Here is an 18,868-nt window from a genome sequence, read left to right as displayed (position 1 = left end):
GGTCCAGAAGAGCAGCCAGACCAGGCTGGGCCGCCCGTGTCTCCCACCCCCTCCCCGAGCCCTGGAATCCTTATCAAGGGCGTCATTTCGGCTCCTTCAGGGTTTCCAGGCTGCTGGTGGTGAACTTGGCACTGGACCTGAGTGTGTGAAGCTGTCAACAACCAGGAGCCATTATTGTTGTTGTTTTCCTTGCTGTCCACCATCACAATCTCAGGCCCTGGTTCCTTTCAGGCTCCAGTTGTCCCTTCCTTCTCCTGGGGTGGCTCTGTGTCCTGGCAAAGATGGGGGGAGGGGAGGCTGGGGCAGCATCATTCTCAAGAGGGCCCTGGGCCAAGAGGAAGGATGTGTTTTCTTTCTTTGTCCACCTTGGGGAAACCCCGGGGGTTCCTGGGGCTCCTGTTTGCTGCGCTGGGTCAAGGAAGCAAAGTGAGGGCACTGGGGGTGGAGGGTGAAGGTGGCACCAGTCCCTCCCCTGCCGCCACCACCCATTTGTCCTGGGAGCTGCTGTCACCCGAGCGAGCGCCTGTGAGTTTGCAGCAGGCCAGAGGGGAAGAGCAGGGTGCTGGAGTGAGGACGGTGTCCCTGTGTGCAAGCCGGGCCGCACCGAAGCCAGGCACTGGGAGCCATGGGGCCCCCTGGCTCCTACGGTCCCCAATGGGCAGGCATCCTGCTCTCAGGTGAGTGTCCTGCTCCCTGCAGATGCGAGTGGGGTGGGGGTTCTGTGCGTGTGTACAGGTACACCGAGACAGAGCACGGAGAAATAGAGACCCATAGAGACAGACAGAAAGAGACTTGACAGAGGGGGACAGAGACCAGGGACGGTGACACATACACAGAGAGAGACAGAGAGATGGAGTTAGAACCACAGAACCAGAGAGAGAGAGAGAGGCTGGAAGAGAGACTGGCAGGGAAGACTGGAACGGAACAGACAGACAGACAGACAAGCGGGAGTGAGACAGGCGGAGGGAGGATGCGCCCCCTCCCAGCGGGTCAGGAAGTCATGCATCCGCGTTCTCTGAGGAAGACTGTTCTGGAAATAGGTTCTCCCGCAGTGTAGTGGGGAAGGAATGTCAGGTCCCACGTAGGGGAGGATTTTGAGCAACAGCGTCAAGATTTGTCAGAAGGCGCCTCGAAGAGGCTGCCGCACTCGATGTGGCCCTTCCCCGGCCCTCAGCTGGTGGAGCGCGTCCGCTGTGCCCAGGTGCACCTCACCTGGCGTCTCATTTACAACCAGGTGGTTCAGCTCCGTCTCCCTGGGGGAGACGTCCAGCTTCCAGGGCCACAGGCCTGCACCTGCGCCCGACAGGTCCAGGAGGGCGGGGCCCGGACTGGGTCACGACCCCGTGCAGTCTCAGCTCTCCCGCTACAGAGACTGGGGCTTCCTTGTGCTTCCTCGGGCTTGGAAGAAAGCAGGGTTTCTTCCAAACTATATAATCTCTTTCCTGACTTTTCCAAGGCCTGCGTCCTCATCCTATCAGATCTTTTCCCCAGATTTTCCTGGGTTTATTTCCTTCCCTCTGCGGCTTCCATCCTGGCTTCCATTGCGCCTGCGCCCAGTGAAAGAATTTTCCTCTCCGCCATTCCCCACCCCCCACCCCCCATCCCCCTTAGTGGGGCAGACTCCCTGGGGTGACTGTAAAGCCTCTTTCTTTTTCTTTCTTTCTTTCTTTCCTTCCTTCTTTCTTTCTTTCTTTCTTTCTTTCTTTCTTTCTTTCTTTCTTTCTTTCTTTCTTTCTTTCTTTCTCTCTCTCTCTCTCTCTCTCTCTCTTTCTTTCTTTCTTTTTTTAGAAATATTCTTTCCTTTTTAAAAAATTTGTCTTTAGAGGGGAAGAGAAGGAGCGAGGGAAATATCAATGTGAGGTTGCTTCTCGTGCATCCCCTGCTGGGAATTGGCCTGCGACCCAAGCATGTGCCCTGACTGGGAATCAAACCAGTGATCCTTTGGTTTGCAGGCCCACGCTCAATCCACTGAGCTACACCAGCCAGGGCTTAAAGCCTCTTTTTTCATGACTCCGACACCCCAAGTCAGAGTCCTTTCCTCGGTAATCGAGCTGTTTTTGTTCTGCTCCCTCTCTTTTTGTTAATATGTAGCTAACTTCTACTGTAACATCAAGACAGAGGATGGAGGTGAAACTTATGCTTAATGGGTATCCGAGGCAAAAGGCGGAAACTGCAGTATTTTGATACAAAAAGCATTTTGTAGGCGAAGATGTGGTTTGCGATGTGTGGTGTGCAGAGGTGAGGGCTCAGCTTGACTGCAGGGGCTCCAGAGTCCTGCTGCGGGGAGAAGGGGGGAGAGAGAGAGAGAGACTGTGCATTGCTCTGCAAAGTCGGCTTCCTCCTGGTGCACAGAAGGCCGGACTCGGGAGGAGGCAGGAGGGTGGGTGCCCAGTGAAGACCCCACAGAGGGATATTCACTTCAGACGGGTGTGGTGAGGCCCCCACTGATGCTTTCACTCACATTTTTTCATTCATCCTTACAACAGTTCAATGAGGCAGGGACTATTATGATCCCAGTCTACAGATGGGGAAACTGAGACTCGGACAGAGAACATCACCTGCCCCCGCACAAATGGCAAAGCTAGGATTCAAACCCAGGCGGGTGGACTCTGAGCCTGTGTGTGGACTTAACCGCTAACGGCATTGGCTGCAGAAAATCCAGACATAAGAGATTAGAGTAATAATGCGACTGAACACTTACTGTGAACTGTTGTAATAAGCGTGTCGCCCCTGAGATCTCAACAGACTTCACAGCAACCCGAGGCACTAGGCTCTACTATTCTCCCCATTGCGCGGTTGAAAAAACTGAGGCTCACGAAGACAGAGCCCCTTGCCCCTTGCCCATGATAGCAGAGCCAGTAGGCATCAGAGTTAGTATTTGCTCCCAAAAGGCTGAGCAGGGGACGGGGTAGTGCTGGGGCCAGACTGGGGACATTGAGGGTGTAGAGAAAAATGGTCATCGGCCCCTGTTAATTGGGCTGCAGGGAAGGGTGAGGGCGTGTCAAGGTCAGCTGCACCAGACCATGGCTGCTGAGCTTAGGGGCCCCTACCCATGCCCACCTCTCGTCAGGCCTCCAGGAAACTGTGCAGCGTGGCCAGGCGTAAAACCGGAGACTCTTACTATCTGGTTTCCCTTTTCTCCCTCATGCAAGGGACGTCTCTGCCTGGGAGCAAGTCTGAGGAAGAGCCAGGGAAATTCCTCACCCACCCCCAGAAGAGCACAAGTGCCCTTCATCAGGGGTAGGATCTGGGCCCATCCCTGGGCTTGTGGGGTTGTTGAGAACACAGTCTGGAGGAGCTGGCAGGCCAGGTCCAAGGTTGGCTTCTGCCACCTCCTGTGTGGTCTTAGAAAATGACTTCATCTCTCTGAGCGTCTCTCCCGCTCTGGGTGCAATTGGGTGGCTGATCACGCACCTCCCCCAGAGGGAGCCGGTGCTCGCTACCACCCCACGACAGCCCTAGGATGCGGGTGGGACTGTGCCCATCTCACAGCTGGGAAAACTGAGGCTCAGAGAAGATAGAAACATGCCACAAGTCCCACAGCCAGTAAGTATCGAGGAGGAGTCCGGCCTCTGGGGATGGAGATCCTTTGCTGATGAGGAACAGAACTGGACGCCCTCCCCTCTCAACATACCTCTCCCTCCATAAGTACCTCCTCTCTCCCCGACCAGCCTCACTTTTGACCCTGTGGAGCCTGCCCGCTGTAACCCAGCTCAACCTTGACGCCGACCTGCTCAACATCAGCTCAAGTGAGAAGGACTGTTTCTGTGCTGGGGACCCCTTAGGCACTCCAGACTCATGGCTGATTCAGAGATGTGGGCACAGAAAACGAGGCTGTGATTCTCAAGCGCCCGTCAAAGCTCCATGTCCAAAATCCCAACAGGACGAACCCGATGGGCCCGGCTGGGGTCTAGCAACCACTGGTTGGATCCGCTGCACCGGGGGGCCGGGGGGAAGGCGGCAGGCAGTGTGGCCATAGCCACGGGTGGGGGAGGTCAGCTGCCATCCCTGGTGCCAGGCTGGCTTGATTCTCTTTGGAGCTGATATTCATCAACCCAGTATCAGGTCCCGGACCTTCTGCTGTATTTTTACAACCGCGTGAGACAAATGTACAGAGGGGGGAAGTAAGTTGCCCAAGCCCACGCCCAGAATGAGCAGTAGCTCCAGGATTTGAGCTCAAGCCCTGAGCTTATGTGTCTTCTGACCATGTCAACCTCTCCCTGTCTCTCTGGGCTCCTCTGTTGACTATGTCTCGCTTGGTCTTTCTCTGTGCATGTCTGCCTCTCTCTCTCTCTCTCTCTCTCTCTCCCTCCCTGTGCAGGGTTGCTGGCCAAGCCCACCATTTCCATCAACCCGGGCATTGTCACAGAGCATGCGGAAAATGTGACCTTCCAATGTGACACCAAGGACATCAGCCCTGTCATCCACTGGGTCTTCAGCAATCGCCCGCTGGTGGTGCATGAGCGCATTCAGCTGTCCCCAGATGCCAAGGTGCTCACCATCTCCCCTGTCTTGCGGGGGGACGCCGGGAGCTACCAGTGCGAAGCTTGGGATAGCCAGGGGTCCCAGAGCAGCGACCCCACCTACCTGGTCGTGAACTGTGAGTCCCTTTCCGTGCCCCTAACCCCTTGCTGACATCCACCTCCTTGGTGTTTTCGTTTAGTCACGTAGCTTCGAATACCACCCAAATGCGGACTTGTCTACCCTTAAACTCCAGGTGTGTAATTGGTTTAATACCTCCGCCTGGATTCTACCAGAAGCATCCAACTCAATGTATCTAAAACTGAGCTTAACCTTCCCCTGTTTGATTCAAAGTCTTGCCTGGGTCGGAAGAAGGAAAAAGCACTTGCTGGCATGTTTCCTATGTCTTCCGATCCTGTCCCGTCCAGGAACACGGCTGGCATTTTCTCTCCATTAGATGCCTGCATCTCCTCATGATCGGTCCAGAGCTTGGGTGGGGAGAAGAGAAAGAGCAGTATTATCCCAGTCAGATCCTCTAAGAGAGCGGGTGCTGATGCTATTGTTTGCTGCTGTGACCTCCTTTGTCCTCCCAGATGGTCCTGACCCCTTTGACATCAAGGTGGCGCCCAGCGCGCCCAGCGGAGAGGTGGTGAGCGTGGTAGAGGGTTCCAACGTGACCTTCTCGGTGACAACGCAGTCTCGCCCAGTCCCAACCTATTCCTGGTTCCTCCCCAACGACTCCTCCCCATCGTTCACCAAGAGAACATTCACCATCCACGCCGTGTCCAGGGAACACGAGGGCACGTACAGGTGCTTGGTGAACAACAGTGCCACCCAGCTGTCCCGCCTGGGTGCTCTCAGGGTCCAAGTCATTGGTGAGTCTCTTCTGCTCTGCTCCTTTCCTTGGTTCCCACGAGAATCAGAGCCCCCCAGAGTTTGAGGAGGACCCAGAGCAGCGGGGGTGTCCCCTGTGGCTGGTGGCAGAGCCGGGCTCCGACCACAGGGGAGGAGGGCCCTGCTGCTGCCTCGGTACACCCTCCACGAGATCTGCCTGGTCTCCGTGGTCGTCATGATCCGCTTCTCCGGAAGTTGGGGGTTCGTTCTCAACAGACAGAAATACTGACACAACACTCACACACGTACACACACACAGAGTCGCCCACACAAATGATAGTCACATGTGCGCAGCACACAAGAGACACAAACCACACAAGCACAACATGTAACACAAGCACAACATGTACGACCACAGACATGACACACTCACATAAAACACATGTAACATGCATATAATAGACATAGACGAGACAATACACAGCACATAACACATTGCAGACACACACACCATACCCCACCCACAACACATGTGTCCAATACACACACATGTGCATGATACAAACCAACACGCAGGATATGCATATAAAACACAGACACATGTCTCTCTCATACAACACACCTACAATGAACAAAACCACAAACACACAAATTCACTCCCACAAAAAACACGTATATGCACAATGGAACATGGGGCAAAAGTAGGTTTACAGTTGTTCATATGGAAAACATGCAATAATTAAAATATATACAAGGATAAACTCTGTTTTGTGTACTCACAACTGTGAACCTGCTTTTGTCCCACCCCTTTGTTGTGTGTAGATAACATACACACAGCACACACGTCACACTCAACATTTCCACACGCAACACAGAAAACACCATGTGCCATGCATTCAACATGCCCCACGTACAACTGACATGCAGCACACAGTGTATCCACAGACTACATGCACCACACAGCCATGTACAAAGCATGTGCTTACACCACACAACACATACATGTGACACATATGGTGTGACACCACAGACACACAACACATACTTTTGTACAGAAACAAATTTACAGACAGCACACACTCACACACACATGCATACATATAACAACCGCACCTCAGAGTCACAAAACACACACACATACCACACATACAACAGACACAAACGCACCTAAAATACAACCACATACTCCATACACACAAAACCCACAATATGTTCACATCATTGTCACCATACAATACACACTCATACACAAAAGACTTGCACATCCCACCCACACAATATAGTCACATGCAAAGCACACACACACACACACCACACATGACACATGCACACACATCCTTGGAAAGCCCCGTGGGCCTGGCCTGGGCAGGAGACTGGGGAAGTGTCCCCGAACCTTCTCCTCTATGTCTGTGTTGCCAGAAGTCACGACCAAGCCTCTCATCATGACCCCAAGCCTGAGCGTCGTGGAGAATGCCAACACCGTGTCCCTGACCTGCCTGACCAGCCACGAGGGGCTTCCAGTCCAGTGGTTAGTGAGGGGCCGGCCCCTCCTGCCCAGCCAGCACCTGGTGCTGTCTGCTGACAACAGGACCCTGGTCATCCGCCGCCTCTGGAGGAACGACACGGGGCCCTATGCGTGTGAGGTCTGGCACGGGGACAGCTGGACCCGCAGCGACCCTCTCAGCCTGACCATCCACTGTGAGTCAGCCCAGCCTGGACCTTCTCCGACTCCCTCCCTCCCTCGCTTGTAGTTTTTTCTCTAGCCACTCATTCCACAATTACTGGGTATCTGCTCTCTGCCAGGCATGTCTGGGTACGAAGAAGACAAAGCCGCTGCCCTGGAGGAGGCCACACAGTAGTGGGGGAGACAGACCATGAACAGCTTAGCGGGAGAGACGCGTGGTGTGTCCCACGGTGCTAAGGCCAAGGAGAGCCACGAGGCAGCGACAGGGCCAGGGAGGGCCAGGAGGGGGAGGTGTTGCAGGGGGAGGTAGTCAGGGGGGGCCTCCTGGAGGAGGTGGCCTTGGGGCAGAACTGGAAGGAGGCAGGCAGTGAGTCGTGCAGGCAGCTAAGGGAAGAGAGCTCCAGGGGGAGGGAATAGGCCGTGTGTGGCACGCCAGAGGGCCGCAAGGGAAACAAGACGACCAGAGAGGTGAATCAGAGGGGAGAGTGGAACAGGAGAGGTCAGCAGGTGACAGCGTCGGGGCGGGTCACGCAGGGCACTGCGGGCAGCGGTGGGGGCACCAGAACCACAGAGGCGCTGAGCAGCGGAGGGATAAGTCCAGACAGGTTCATAGGTCTCCCTGGCTCTTGTCTACAGAGCGGAAGCAGCGGGGAGGGTGGAGGCTGTAGAAAGGGTGTGTTCGGGTCCTTGGAGAAGCAGCCCCCAAGGTGGGATGACATGGGAATAGGTGTGCAAAGATTTTATTAAGGGAGATGCTCCTGGGACAAAAAGTAGAGTTGGAGCCAGGAAGGCTGGGAGAGCCGTGGGGCTGGGACGCGAGCCTGACCCAGAGTGAGAGGGAAAGGGAGGGATCCCTGGGCTGGGTGGAAGCATGTGGACCACCATGCAGTCTAAGAAACGTTGTCGAGGCTGTCGGGAGTCCCATGGCTCCCGGGAAGGGGCCTGCCTCAGTTTCCCCAGCACACTCAGATACTGGCAGGGTGCAGCCCACAGGAAGGCAGGGAGTGGATTTCAGGGCGGAGCAGCTGGACCTTCGGTTAATTCAACTCAGGCCGTTGGAGGGCTGCAAGGCGCCCCCTGGTGGTGACCGAGCGCAATTGTCTAACAAGACGTGATGGGGCTGGGCCAGGGTGGCGTCTGTGGGTGGTGACGAGAGGTGGTCAAATTACGGATATATTCGGAATATCAAACTCACAGGATTTGCTACCGGTTAACATAAAGCAAAAGAGAAAGAGAGCAGTCAAGAACAAGTCCAAGGCTTTTTGCCCGAGCTACTCAAAGGATGTAGAAACTAGGAGCTGAGGTGGAGAAGATTGGGGGGGAAGAGGTTCCGGCAGCAGGAGGAAGCAGGGGTCCGCTTTTTATACACGTTGCTGTAGCACGGAGATGCAGATAAAGGGCTAAATGCAATACCTTTCTCCTCTTTCCGCTCCTCTGTTGCTCTCTCTTTCCTTTCGCTTTCCGTCATTAAACCAAAACTTCCTATTTTGTCCTCTCTATGCTGATCAGCGTGTTGGGAGCTTGGTGAGAGCCAGCATGACTTCCGGAGCTCACAGCCTACTCGGGTCTGGGAGAGCAACCACCAGGCAAAGAACACAGAGTGCCATAAGCGCTGCCGTGGGATGAGAGGATTTGGGGAACCCATAGGACGCCCAGCCAGCCAGCGGGGTGTGGGAAGGCTCACAGTGAGGGGCGGTGTCTTTCCTGAGATCTGATGCACCAGCACGTCAGCTAGGTAGAGCAGACTCAGGCAACAGCATCCCAGAGAAGAGAGAGAACACGGAGTGGCTTTGAGGCAAGAGGGGAACATGACGAGGGTGGAATAACGAAGCGGGGTCTTATTCCTGGATTGAGCGTGGAAGGTGTGGAGAGGTGAGTGAGGCGGTTGGAGGGGCCAGCGCAGGCCAGAGGGTGAGAGAGCTCGTTAGCCATGGGCTTTATCCTGGGGAGACTGGGGAGCCAGGGAGGGCTCTCAGCAAGGGTGGGGGAGTGTCCTGGTCGCCCTTGGAAAGACCCCTCTGGCTGCTGTGTGGAGGATTTGAGACCAGGAAGCAGTGGGCAGAGGAGGGAGCTTGGTGGACCCCGGGTTAGGACGGGGAGAAAAGAACAGATTCAAAGATATTTAGCAGAGGGCAGGGGCAGGATTTTCCTCCTTTCCCGGAATGTTCCAACTAGAAACTCTTTGCACGCTTCTTTCCCAGTAGCTGACGATAATTTAAACAAGACAAGACTCAAACTCTTGGCTTGCAGGAGAAATCCACCAGACTTTTCATTTGTTTCCTTCACGGATGTGAGAAGACAGCAAATGCTCTTTACAAAGAAAACCCACTGGGGTCTCTACCACAGAGAATACATAGACGTAAAAGTACATATTGTTACAGAGCCACGTGTTGTTAAATAAGAAATCCCATCAGAATTTCTTTGGAAATTCACAGGACACGGCAACAATTTCTGAAGCCCAGCTTGTGATGAGGCTCCTTTGTTAGCATTCGCTTTTGGCAGGGGGAGGGTGTTTCGGTTTTGATTTTGATTTGCCTTCTTCCATGTTGCAAATTACTATCTACTCACTAGGCAGCTCAGGGGGAAAGGGAGGGTTTTCTTCTTATGTTGCCGAGATGCCTTTCACCTGCAGTTAAAAGAGCCTTTGCTGCCTGGGGTACAACCTGGAATTCATCCGAGTTAGAATTGAGAAGAGGCCGGGTCCGGCGGCTCGGTTGGTGGGAACATCGTCCCATACGCCGGAAGGTTGTGGGTTTGATTCCCAGTCGGGATGCTTATGGGACGCAACTGATCAATATTTGTCTCTCACATCAAAGTCTCTTTCTCTCTCACATCAATAAACACATTCTTGGGTGAAGATTAAAAAAAAATTAGAGAAAGAAAAAGACGAAACTTGCAATGTGGAAGAAGATACGATAACTCGTCAGTGGAGGGTGGACACATGTTTGGCTTTGCACACAGATGGCCCTGACCACGTGGACATCACCAGGGGGTCGCAGTCCGGGGTGGTCAGCCGCGTCCAGGCGGAGCTCAGCTCCAGCCTGACTCTGCAGTGTTGGGCCAAGTCCCAGCCAGACGCCGAGTATCGCTGGACCCTTGAACACTTCACCGCTGTGTATACGGGGGAGAAGCTGGTCATCGAGTCCCTGAGCTGGGAACATCAGGGGACCTACAACTGCACGGCGCTCAACCCTCAGACCCGCCTGGCCCACTCCGCCTCGGTCCTGGTCAGTGTGGTTGGTGAGTCCTTCAGTTGCACTGCCTTCTCCTGGGGGTAAAAGTGGCTTTTCCTGGGCTAGAGGTGTAGAAATGAGTGCACTGCATGGGCAGGCTGCCAGCCCTGGGCTGTTCAACCCTAACCCCTAACGCCCGGGCCCTAGAACCTCTACTTTCTAGCCGCGTGCCCTGGAGACCTCTGAGGCTGCTCCAAGCCTCAGTTTTCCTGCCGGAGTAGATGGGGTATGTGATGCCTGCCTTTCATAGCTGCCTAGAAGTACAATGAGCCAGGGAGAGAAGGAGTGAGCTGCTGAGGGAATTGGGAATTACATCAGTAGCTACCGGGTGTGACTGGCAGTGAGTCTCTCTATGTCTGTCTTGAGGTCTTGAGCAGGCAACACAATGTCACTATTAGTGGGGCTCACATCCTGGCTCCAGTGCTTATAAAGCTGTGTGACCGTGGGCATGTTACTTAACCTCTCTGGGCTTCTGATCCCTTACCTGTAAAACAAACAAAATAATTATGCTTTATATATATATATTTATATATATATATATATATATATATACACACATACATATGCATATATATGCACATACATACATACACACACATATATATATATAAATCATAGGTTTGTTGAAGACTAATTAATGTGTAAAGTTCTATGGCAGTGCCTGACATTGCATTTGTTAAACAGATAGAATTATTCTTTATTGAGTCTGCACCACACGCCTGGAGCAAGTCTTTCTATGTATAATATCCGCAAATAGTTCTTGGGCATCTCTGCCTGCCAGCTATGAGGCGGACCTGCATCTCTATTGGACAGTGGAGACTCCGGCCCTGTCCTTAGGGTTGCAAACCAGGCTGGCTGCCTCCAGAGCAACCTTCTCAGTTGTCCACTAAGCAGAGGACCCCATGCGGCTTCCCGAATTACCTCATTTATTCTTCGGACAAGCCCCCTGGTCTTGTTCGGACCATTTCCTGGGTGGAGAACCAGAGGCTCAGAAGAGGAAGCAGTGAGTTCACTTGATGTTCCCGGGATGTAGGATTTGAATGAGATGCAGTAGGAAAGACTCTTAGAGCTTAGAGCTTGGTGGATGTCAGTTTCTATCATCATCATCGTCATCATCATCACCTTTTATTGAGTCCTCACTATGTGCCAGGCACAGACGCTGGGGCTTTTCCACATGATCTCATTGCATCCCTTAAAAAGCCTGTAGGGATATAAATCGCTATGCTTGTTTGACATGTAAAGAAATGGAAGCTCCGTGAATGAAACCGAGAACCGCTCAGGCACCTGGGAAACCCCTCCTGCTCCTCCAGTGCCCACCCCCTTCCTCGTAGCCCGACCCTATTGGCTGCCTTCTCGATCCCTGTGGCTGAACGTAGCCCCTTTGAGAAAGGTTCTGGGCAGAAGCAGGATGGGCACACAGTAGGCCAATATTAATAATAACCACTGTCATTTATGAATCCATCCCCTACTGCGTGCCTAATATTAACATTCAAGATCTCATTTCACCTTCACAACAGTCCTGGGCAGTGGGTATCACTTCCCTCACTTTGCAGATGAAGAAATAAGCCTTGAAGGGGAAGTCACTTGTCCTGGGTCGCAGGGTCCCAGAGAGTGAAGGGTGATGCAGGGGAAAGCCAGGTTTCGGTTGTCAAAGCCCTCTCCTGTGGAAGCCACCTTTTTGATCCATCATCCTAAGCGGGATCATTGTCACAGCCGCACAGCCGTGTGAAGTTGACCCTCTTATTCCCATTTTACAGAAGAGACAACTGGAGCACAGAGAGGTTAACAGCAAGGTCAAGGTCACACAGCTGCTAGGTCAGGCTATTGCTACCACAAATTTCTAGCTCTCCGTGATTGGAAAACCAGCCTCGTCAAATGAGGTGGCGATGAAGCCACAGGCTTGGGAGTGGGGCTGGGAGCAGGGCTGGGAGGGTGCCAGGTCCAGCCCCCCCCACCCCGTTCTCTCTTCTGACCCAGGTCCCCAGGCATCGCTGTCTGCAGGGTCCGTGGCTGGCATTACCATCGGGATCCTGACAGTCGTTGCCCTGTCCGTCGGGCTGGGCTGTTTGCTTTACATCAGAAATGCCAGATGGTAAAACTGGGAATGGGTTGGGAGGTGTGGCCTTTGGGGGCCCTGCCGTGCAGTGTGTGTGGGGGTAGGGTGGGGGGGTGTTGCTTACCATGAGCTGTGTCCCGGGCACATGGGGAATTCAGAGGGTGTGCGGCATGGCCTACGAATGCATGTACCACGTGAGCGGAGCCCCTGGAGATGGGATGGACTAGATGCACAGAAGCATGAGGACTTTGTGGGGTTTCAGGCCCTCAAGGAAAAGAGCAAAGGACCCCATCCATGAGGCCGCCACACGTACCTCCAAGGAGAAGCACCCTGCCCAGCCCAGTTCGGGTAAGTGGCTTTGTAGCTGATACCCAGGGCAGTTGTGAGGGCTGGGGAAGGGGCGGGTGCTGGGAGCCCTCCTGCTCTCAGCTTGGCCACCAGGTCACTATGATCTTATGGGCAAGCCCTGCTTTCTCCAAGCCTCAGTGTCTCCATCTGGAAAATGGGTGAGATTAGAGTGAGGAACTCTTGAGTTCTGTCTGCTCCAACAGCCACAGTGAAAACAAGGCACCCATGCTGCCCTTCTCTCTTCCCTCAAGCTCGGAAAAGTTTGTTGATTGATTGCTACAGACAGAAGGAATCAATCACAACACTCCTCTCTGCTGATTCCAAACCTGCCTCAGAATCCATCTCAACACAGTGGACCAGGCACCTCTACTGATGGGTGGGAGTTGACCAGAGGCAAAGGGAAACATCTTTGCCATCACTAGCCTAGAATTCTGGAAGGATGGTCCTCAGCAGGCAGAAGTCCTCCAGAGACTGTCCAGTCTCGCTCAGTTTGGACAAACCCATGTGACTGGGGACCCAGTCGTGCAGCTGGGGCTAGGTCTTAGATTTCTGTTTCATCTGCTTCATCAAAGAGCCTTCTCTGACCAGGAGCTAGTTTTCTGGGACATCTCCGGTCAAGCTTGCTGGAGATTGGTGAGGAGTCCTGGAGAGAGAGAGAGAGAGAGAGAGAGAGAGAGAGAGAGAGAGAGAGAGAGAGAGAGAAAGGAAGGTTGCTATCACTTCCTTCCTGGGAATAGCAGTGACCCGGGAAAACAGCCCCTCCCCTCAGATTTCTTCCTAACTCCAGCCCTGGGCTGGCATTTGATTTCTCTAGATCGGCCAAGGACTGTGTACGACAATATACTTGAACTTCAAGATCAGGTCAAGGTCAAAAAGGTGGGTGATGCTCCAGAGGGACCCTCCCTGCTCCTCTGCCTGGCTCTTCTTCTTCAGCCTAGAAGGGCTGTTCCAGTCCCATATCTTGGGGTGGGAGGGGGTCGGGCATGTTTCCTTGACGACCCTAGTGCCAGCTTGCATTTCCTGTTCTGTCATCTCAGGGGATCCCAAGGGCCTCCTGGCTTTTCCACCTCTTCTCCTTGTCCTCTTGTTCTTCACTGTGACAGTGCACAGCCTTGAGCCCCCCTGGGAATCAGAAGAGATGTAACTGCCTCTGAGGTTAATGCCACTTCTGAGAATTTCTGTCGTGGCCCCAGTCCCAAGCCCTGTGACCTCTTCATTTCTTTTTCTGTCCCCAGACGCTGCCTCCAGAGCCCCCAGAGCAGTTGTATGAGGTACATTGACTCTGCTGGATTTGATTTTAAAGCTGCAGAGGGAACACAATCCTAGAGTTTTAGATTTGGCAAGTATGAGGAACCATCTTGCCTACATCTTTCTGGGGCATTGCAGGGCCAGGGATGGGGAGAAAGTAGAAAGTGCAAATCGGTACTTTCCAGACAGTGTGATTTTAAGGCAGTCTGCGCCTGTGGACGCTAATCAGTCTCTCCGTTCACCTGCAGATGAAACCGCCTTCTGCAACCTCTGAGGGCTATTCTCACGGCCCCAGGAACCCATCGCCCCAACTTGCGTTGCATCCACCAAAAGGAAACACAGAGCCAATCTATGAGGTATTTTTTTATGTCGTGTAGAGTCTTTAGAGAGGTTGAGAGCTATGGCCAATTTGCTTGTCCCTCCTTGCTGAAGAATCTGTGAAATAAACTATCGAGAGATTTTCCCTTTAAGGACCTTTTCAACCCCACCTCATCCATTTCCATCTCATCGCGTCACTTCATCGCCATCCTCTTCCTCTCCATCTCATCCCATTCCTGCTCTTTCCAGCTCTCTGTTTAACCCAGCCCATCCTCTCTGTTCCTTAGCCCTCGCTTCCTCTCCGGTCCACGTCCCTACTTACATTCGTTGCCACGTGATCGGCTTTCATTTCATCCCACTGTGTTCTGTTTCTTCTCATTCTATACATTTTTTTCTATTCGCTTTTTTTCTTTCCATTTCCTTCTTTCTTTTCCCTAATTTCCTTGTTCCCATCCCTTCCCCTTCCATTCGATTCTGTTTCACTGCTTTCCATTCCCTTTCGCTTGACTCTCTTCCTTTTATCCTTTTTCATTCCTCTCTACCCATTCGCGCTACTGTATTCCGTTCCACTCCATTGAATTCCACTCCATGCTTTCATTTCCACCTGCTCCTGCTGTTTTCCTCCATTGCACTCCAGTTCCATACGTCTTTGTTACTTTCCATTCCATACTTCCCACTTAATTTCCTACCCTTATTCCCTTTTATTTCATGCTATTGCATCAGTTTCACTCAATGCCATTTAATTATTTTAGAGTCTGCAGTCTTTCCCACTCAGTTCCATTGTGACCCTGCCTTCGTTTTCATTACTCGTCTTTCCACTTTATTGTATCTGACTTCATTGTTTTCCACCGTAATTTTCCCTTCCATTCCATTCCATTTCTCTCCATCTCACCCATGCCTTCCCCGTCCCTGTCAGCTGCATTGCTGACCTAGTCCTTTTAACTCATTTCTTTTTATTTCCGATCCTTCATTTCTTTCATGATATTTACTCCCCTACATTTCTCCCTTGGGGGACTTGAGGCAGTTCACAGCAGGCTTATAAAATGGTGCTATAATCACACCACATTATAAAATGGGGCTAAATCAGAAATAGGAATCACAATCAGAAAAAGTATTTTTAACAATAGTAGGAAGTCAAGATGTGGATAAAATGTAAAAATGCGCTGGACCTGCCTAGTGTTTGTCCCTATACGTCTTATTTGTCTCTGAGTTCCCTGGTGGCCAAATGAAAAAGAGAAATACTATCAGTTTCATCACCTGAAAGGAAGAAAAACCACTGGCTCATCCAGACATAAGTGGGGCTTCCCATAGCAAGGTCGGCTAACTTGGGTGATGGCTTCCGAGTTCTAAGGGCAAGTGAAATTAGAGAACTCAAGTGATAACACCTGTTGTTGGAACTGGCCAGGTTACTCCCTGTCCAGGGATGAACTTCACAGCCTGTAGTCTAAGGGAGGCCGTCACCGATGGACTTTGAAGAGCTCAGAGGTGGAAGGGCAAATCCATGGCCTTCCAATCCAATGTTTGGAAGGCCAAACACTGTCCTATTGACAATGTTTTGTTAGGTTTGGAAAAGAGACAGTTTAGGGGCATAGAATTCAAGTATTTTAGTGTCTGAAGGCTGGCTTAAAGTAGAGAGACAAATGTGTTCCCTGTTATTCCAGGGGATAAGTCAGTCAATTGCCTTGGAGGCAATTCAAGGATAGCAAACTTTAGCCCGATTGTCAGAGGAACCATTCTCGAAAGATGTGAATGCCCCGCGTAGCTTAGAGATTCTTAAAAATCCTCATCCAATGATATGTTTGTTGATTTTAGAGAGAGAGAGAGGAAGGAAGACACAGAGAGAGAAAGAGAGAGAGAGACATTGATGTGAATGAGAAACATTGATCGTTGCCTCCCCTATGTGCCCCAACCAAGGATTGAACCTACAACCTAGGTGTGTCCCCTGACCAGGAATCGAACCCAAAACCTTTTGGTGTATGGGACAATCAACTGAGCCACCTCCCAGGGCTATTTTACAAGGCAAACCCTCTGAAAGTAGTTCAGCTAAAATGGGGATTCATTGGAAGAACACTGGGGAATCTCAGATAATTCCATTTCAGAAATTACTTGTGGGCCACATGGGGCCCAAAATCTTATCAGGAAGATTTTTCTCTCTTATGGGACTGCTCACTTTAGCCGATCTGTGAATTGGTTCCATTTTTCTGAGTCCAGGTTGAAACCCTAGGCAACTTTTCTGGTCCCTCCTCTTCCATGACTTCCGATTATATAAAACATCCTCTACTATGTTAGGGTTTCTAGGTTCACATTCTTCAGCGAAGAATCAGACTGGCTCAGACTGTTGCATGGACCGTGTTTAGGTTGGTCAGTTTTCCCATCAGCTATGAACTGGTACAAAGTTAGCCTCCTTGGCACCTCTCTTTATCAGGGTCTTGGGACACGTTTGTTCCCTTTTATCAGTAAAAGAAATGTTCTTCCTGGAAGTCTCACCTACCAAACTTCCTTTTATATCTCTTTCGCGTAAATGCTGTCACATGATGGTCCATGTTGCAAGGAAGGCTGAGAAAGTGAGGTGGTACCCTTCCCAGTCTCTTCACAAAAGCAGGCGAGGGAGAAACATGGGGAAGGGTGTCAGGTCAGTCAACTCAGTGTCTGCTACAGTCTGGAGGGATGAGCAGGAGTGAATCATGCAGAGGGTCTGGAGTGGAACGTTCCAAGTTGAGGGGCATCAAGTTAAAAGGCGCTGAGGTGGGTGTATTGGTGATCTGTTGCTGCATAATGAAGTACCACAAACTTATCAAATTAAAGCAACATACGTTTACTTTCTCACAATTTATGTTCATCAGGAGTCCAGGCACTGCTCATATTGGTCTTCTGCAAGGTTATAATCAAGGTGTTGGCCAAGACTCAGATCTTACCCAAGGATTGACTGGGAGAAGCATCCTCTTTTAAGCTTATGTGGTTATTGGCAGCACTCAGGTCCTTGCAGGTCATCATCTGAGGGCTTCGGTATCTTGCTGGCTGTCAGCTGGAGGCCACCCCCCTCCTTTGCCATGTGGGCTTCTGCACAGGCAGGTCACAATACTACTTCAAAGCCAAGAAAGAAGTCGCAATCTTATGTAACAGAATCATGTGCATACAATCCTGTACTTCAGGGCACCTTTGTCGTATTCCACTGGTTAGAGGCAAGTCACAGGTCTGGCCCTCAAGGTCAGGGGGTGGGGATAACATCAAGGCACAGATACCAGGGTATGGGGGTTATGGGCGCCACCTTAGCCACTGTCCTCCACTGTGGAGAAATATATGGGCCATTCCAGGAACAGTGAGGGGCCAGTGTGACTGAAGTGCAATAACACAGACGGATGACTTTTTGAATTTTCAGTGTTGAGGAAGGAGAGTGCTAGGGTGCTGGGGTCCTGGGTGACAGCAAGTAGAAGGAGGGCTCACCTAGAAGATGGAACTCACCTTTTCTCCTTGTGTAACAGGTGCTTGTGAATCCAGAATGCAGCATTTACTGCCAAATGAAGCCCTCGGTGTAATGGAAGGGAAAGATCCTTTCTCCAGAAATTCTACAGAAACCATGCTCAGTCATACGTTCAATGACATTTATTGGATGCATATTGTATTCCAGCCACTCTCTTTGCAAACTTTGGGACATTCTGTTTCAATGTGTTATTCAGGCTTTGGACTCTAGATCTCACTAAATCTTAGGCTTTTTTTTTTTTTTTAAAGATTTTATTTATTTATCTTTAGAGGGGAAGGGAAGGAGAGAGGGAGAGAAACATCAATGTATGGTTGCCTTTCGTGTGTCCCCTGCTGGGAACTGGCCTGCAGGGAACCAGCCTGCAACCCAGGCATATGCCCTGACTGGGAATCGAACCGCAATTGTCTCGTTCGCAGGCCCGCGCTCAATCCACTGAGCTACACCAGCCAGGGCAATCTTAGGCTTTTGACTCATATTTTTTTTAAAAACAACAGAGACAGGGAAAAAGTAATCTGGAATTAGAGGGCCAGTGTTTGAGACCCAGCCGCTGGCGTGGCCATAGCTGCATCATAAGAATAGGCAACACCACCGATGGACACAGCATTCAGAGAGAAGTGTGTGAGTCAGCCAAAGATCTTAGGCTTTTAACATTGTTTTGAAAATAGTAGCCAAATGCAACCCAACATGAAAGGGGATATCTGGTTAAAAATACTTAAGAGATGGAATTATTATCTGTAGATGATTATCTCACTACGAGAGCCAAGAGAATCAAATGGAATACTCTAAGAATTCATAACATTTCAGTAGGTTAACCAGATATAAAAGAAATATATATATTTTTAAAACCCTCATCTGAGGACATAGTTCCATTGATTTTTGGAGAGAGAGAAAGAGATCAATGGGCTGCCTCCTGAACCCACTCCAACAGGGGATGGAACCCACAACCTACACATGTGCCCTGACAGAGAATTAAATCAGCAACTTTTTCGCGCACTGAATGACATTCCAACCTACTGAGCAGTGTGGCCAGGGCAAAATAAATATTTCTTATAAAAGCAATGACAAAGTTATAAGGAACTCTAAGGGTAGAAATTATATTTCAAATAGAATATTTATTGTAGCTGTTAAAGGTCAGAATATATGTGAGGAAAACTAGGAGTGTTTTGGAAGCATTTAAAGAAACTTAAAAATACTGTATTTTCACA

The 18,868-nt window shown here is 51.1% G+C and overlaps 1 protein-coding gene across 1 annotated transcript; it reads left to right on the top strand.

The window, feature by feature from the left end:
* The first annotated feature begins 430 nt into the window (after nucleotides 1-430).
* Nucleotides 431-17,890, top strand: CEACAM20 (CEA cell adhesion molecule 20). The gene is made up of 12 exons (XM_037125992.2): nucleotides 431-677; nucleotides 3,672-3,749; nucleotides 4,322-4,600; nucleotides 5,055-5,336; nucleotides 6,715-6,993; nucleotides 9,941-10,219; nucleotides 12,190-12,304; nucleotides 12,531-12,616; nucleotides 13,431-13,492; nucleotides 13,852-13,887; nucleotides 14,113-14,220; nucleotides 17,665-17,890. The coding sequence occupies exons 1-12, from the start codon at nucleotides 626-628 to the stop codon at nucleotides 17,716-17,718; spliced, it is 1,710 nt and encodes a 569-aa protein (XP_036981887.2). The 5' UTR covers nucleotides 431-625; the 3' UTR covers nucleotides 17,719-17,890.
* The last annotated feature ends 978 nt before the right edge of the window (nucleotides 17,891-18,868 follow it).

Source organism: Artibeus jamaicensis, unplaced genomic scaffold (assembly GCF_021234435.1).
Source record: "Artibeus jamaicensis isolate MK-2021 breed Jamaican fruit bat unplaced genomic scaffold, CSHL_Jam_final contig_3124, whole genome shotgun sequence".
In the NCBI taxonomy this organism is placed as follows: domain Eukaryota; kingdom Metazoa; phylum Chordata; class Mammalia; order Chiroptera; family Phyllostomidae; genus Artibeus; species Artibeus jamaicensis.
The sequence above is the reverse complement of the archived record's forward strand: the minus strand, read 5'-3'. Positions and strand labels throughout refer to the sequence as shown.